Source organism: Plasmodium reichenowi, chromosome 11 (assembly GCF_001601855.1).
Source record: "Plasmodium reichenowi strain SY57 chromosome 11, whole genome shotgun sequence".
NCBI lineage: Eukaryota > Apicomplexa > Aconoidasida > Haemosporida > Plasmodiidae > Plasmodium > Plasmodium reichenowi.
This window is the reverse complement of record NC_033656.1, coordinates 543,535-545,952: the sequence shown is the minus strand read 5'-3', so window position 1 is coordinate 545,952 and position 2,418 is coordinate 543,535. Positions and strand designations below refer to the sequence as shown.

At 18.8% G+C, this 2,418-nt stretch overlaps 1 protein-coding gene across 1 annotated transcript; it reads left to right on the top strand.

Annotated features, from left to right (window-relative positions):
• Positions 1-676: 676 nt before the first annotated feature.
• On the top strand, positions 677-2,079 carry PRSY57_1115300 (hypothetical protein; the record flags this gene model as incomplete). Its single annotated transcript, XM_012908117.2, has 7 exons — positions 677-731; positions 956-1,064; positions 1,166-1,247; positions 1,323-1,406; positions 1,562-1,702; positions 1,809-1,866; positions 1,970-2,079. 7 exons carry the CDS (start codon positions 677-679, stop codon positions 2,077-2,079), a joined length of 639 nt encoding a protein of 212 aa, XP_012763571.2.
• Between the last annotated feature and the right edge of the window lie 339 nt (positions 2,080-2,418).

The following is a 2,418-nucleotide window of genomic DNA, read 5'->3' as shown; positions in this document are numbered from 1 at the left end:
AAAAAAACCATAAAGAAAACCTTAACATGTTCATAAAAAAAAATATATATATATATATATATATTTTTTTTTTTATATTATATAAGAAATAAATATTTTGTATAAAAATAAAATATAATAAAATGTGTAACAGATTAAGTCAAGTATAAAATATTATACAAAACATGTAAATGGAAAAGTACTAATAACTTGTATTGGGGATTTTTAACATGGAGAAATACCAAGATGTTTTAAAACAATAAAAGACAGAAAAAATAAAATATAAAATTTGGCTGTTGTAATAAAATATATGACATTATGTTCCTATAACCAAATAAAAAAAAAAAAAAAAAAAAAAAAAAAATATACATACATACATATATATATATATATATATATATATATATATATATATATTATATGTAAGGGTTGCACAATTAAATACAAAGTAATATATATATATATATATATATTGGCTAGATATAATAAATAAATATGTTTGAAAGTGAATAAAAATTTTTAATTAAAATTTTGATGATTTTTAATCATGAAAATTTTTACTCCACATATATATATATATATATATATATTTTTTAATTTATACATATAAACAATTTAAGTTATATTTTACTCATTTGAATCCATATAATAGTTAACATTTAAGTTGTTTTTTTTTTTTTTTTTTTTTTTTTTCAAAATGTCATATAATAAAACTTATGGAGGACAATTCATGGGAATTGGTGCTGTAGCAAGTAACATATATAAATATATTTGTATATGACGTATAATTCCGTATTCAATTTTTTATTTTATTTTATATGTTCCTTATATCCATGCGTACATCATGAACATTTTTTTCTTTTATGAAAATTATTTATTTTATAATTTAAAGACACATGCAAAAAGTTCCGTTCACATAGGAATAAATAACATAATCACATAGACACATTAAATTTTTATAATTCGTTCTTTATAGAAAAAAATAATAACACACCAACCGTTGCAAAAAGGGAATTTAATAAAGTAGAAAAAAGTGCTGAGAGTAAAAAGGCAGACAAAGTAGTTATATCTATAGTTGGGGTCAGGTAATATAAAGAAGAAACTTGAATTTTTTCATTTCCATAAAAAAAAAAAAATATATATATATATATATATATATATTTATTTATTATTTTTTTTTCTTAAGAGGAATAAATATACCAAAAATAACCAATGGACAAATTTACTTTTTATGCACAGCAATATTCGATAACGATGATGTAAAAATGGTAATATATATATATATATATATATATTTATTTATTTATTATTTTTTTTTTTTTATTTGATATTCCCTTTTACAGTCTATGGAAAAATCAAATCACAATACCTCTTTAGTTCTAGGAGAATATATCGTCTCATCTTACAACGTTACCTTTGATGAGGAAGTAAAAAATATAAAATATTATACAAAAATGTTTTGACATTCTCATATTATATATAAGATTAGGGAATATAAAAATATTAATATGTTTTTATATGAATTAATAATTTATAACCTTGCTTCATCTTTTTTTTTTTTTTTTTTTTTTTTTTTTATCAGATTGTATTAAATATTCCAGAAGGTAATAATTTCATAAGGTGTTATGTTTCATGTATTTACGTGACAGAATCTGATGGTACTAGAAACATGAAACTTGAAGGAATAGGATATACTGATGCGTATGTTATAAAGGATTGCAAGGTAGTAAATAAATAATCCATAATATACATACATATATACATACAAATATGTATGTATATATATATATATATATATATTTATTTATTTATTTATTTGTTATATTAAGGTGTATGTATATTCCTCATGTAAACTAATTAAAGCAGAAGGAGCACCTGATACAGAAGGTTTATATAAATTAATAATATTAAAAAGGAAAGATAAATATATACAAGCGTATATATAATAATCATATATTTATTTATTTATGGATATATTTTTTTTTTTTAGGGAGTATCAAAATGTCCGTAAAATGCGTCGATGAAAAACATCCATCTATTGTTACGGAAGAAAGGCCATTCAATGCCTTAGAAGAGTTAAAAAAAAAAATTATGGTTTAAATGAAAACTCTTAATTTTTATTTTTTTCTATTTTTTTTTTTATCTTTTCATTTTTTATTTTTTTCTTCAATTATACATTTTAATTTTCTTATATTAAGGAAGAATATATTTTTTAAGAAATCACGTAAGATAATTTAAATTTTAAAAAATTTCTCTTAAACTAAAAATAGTATTATAGTTAAAATATATTCAGAATGTTTTGTAAGGTCTTACATATATTATATAAGCCGTCTAAATCAATGTACATTTTCCTTTTTTTTTTTATTTTTTTTTTTTTTTAATTCTTTTATAAATATATAAAAATAAGTAAATTATTCATAAAGTAAAAGGAAATAAAAA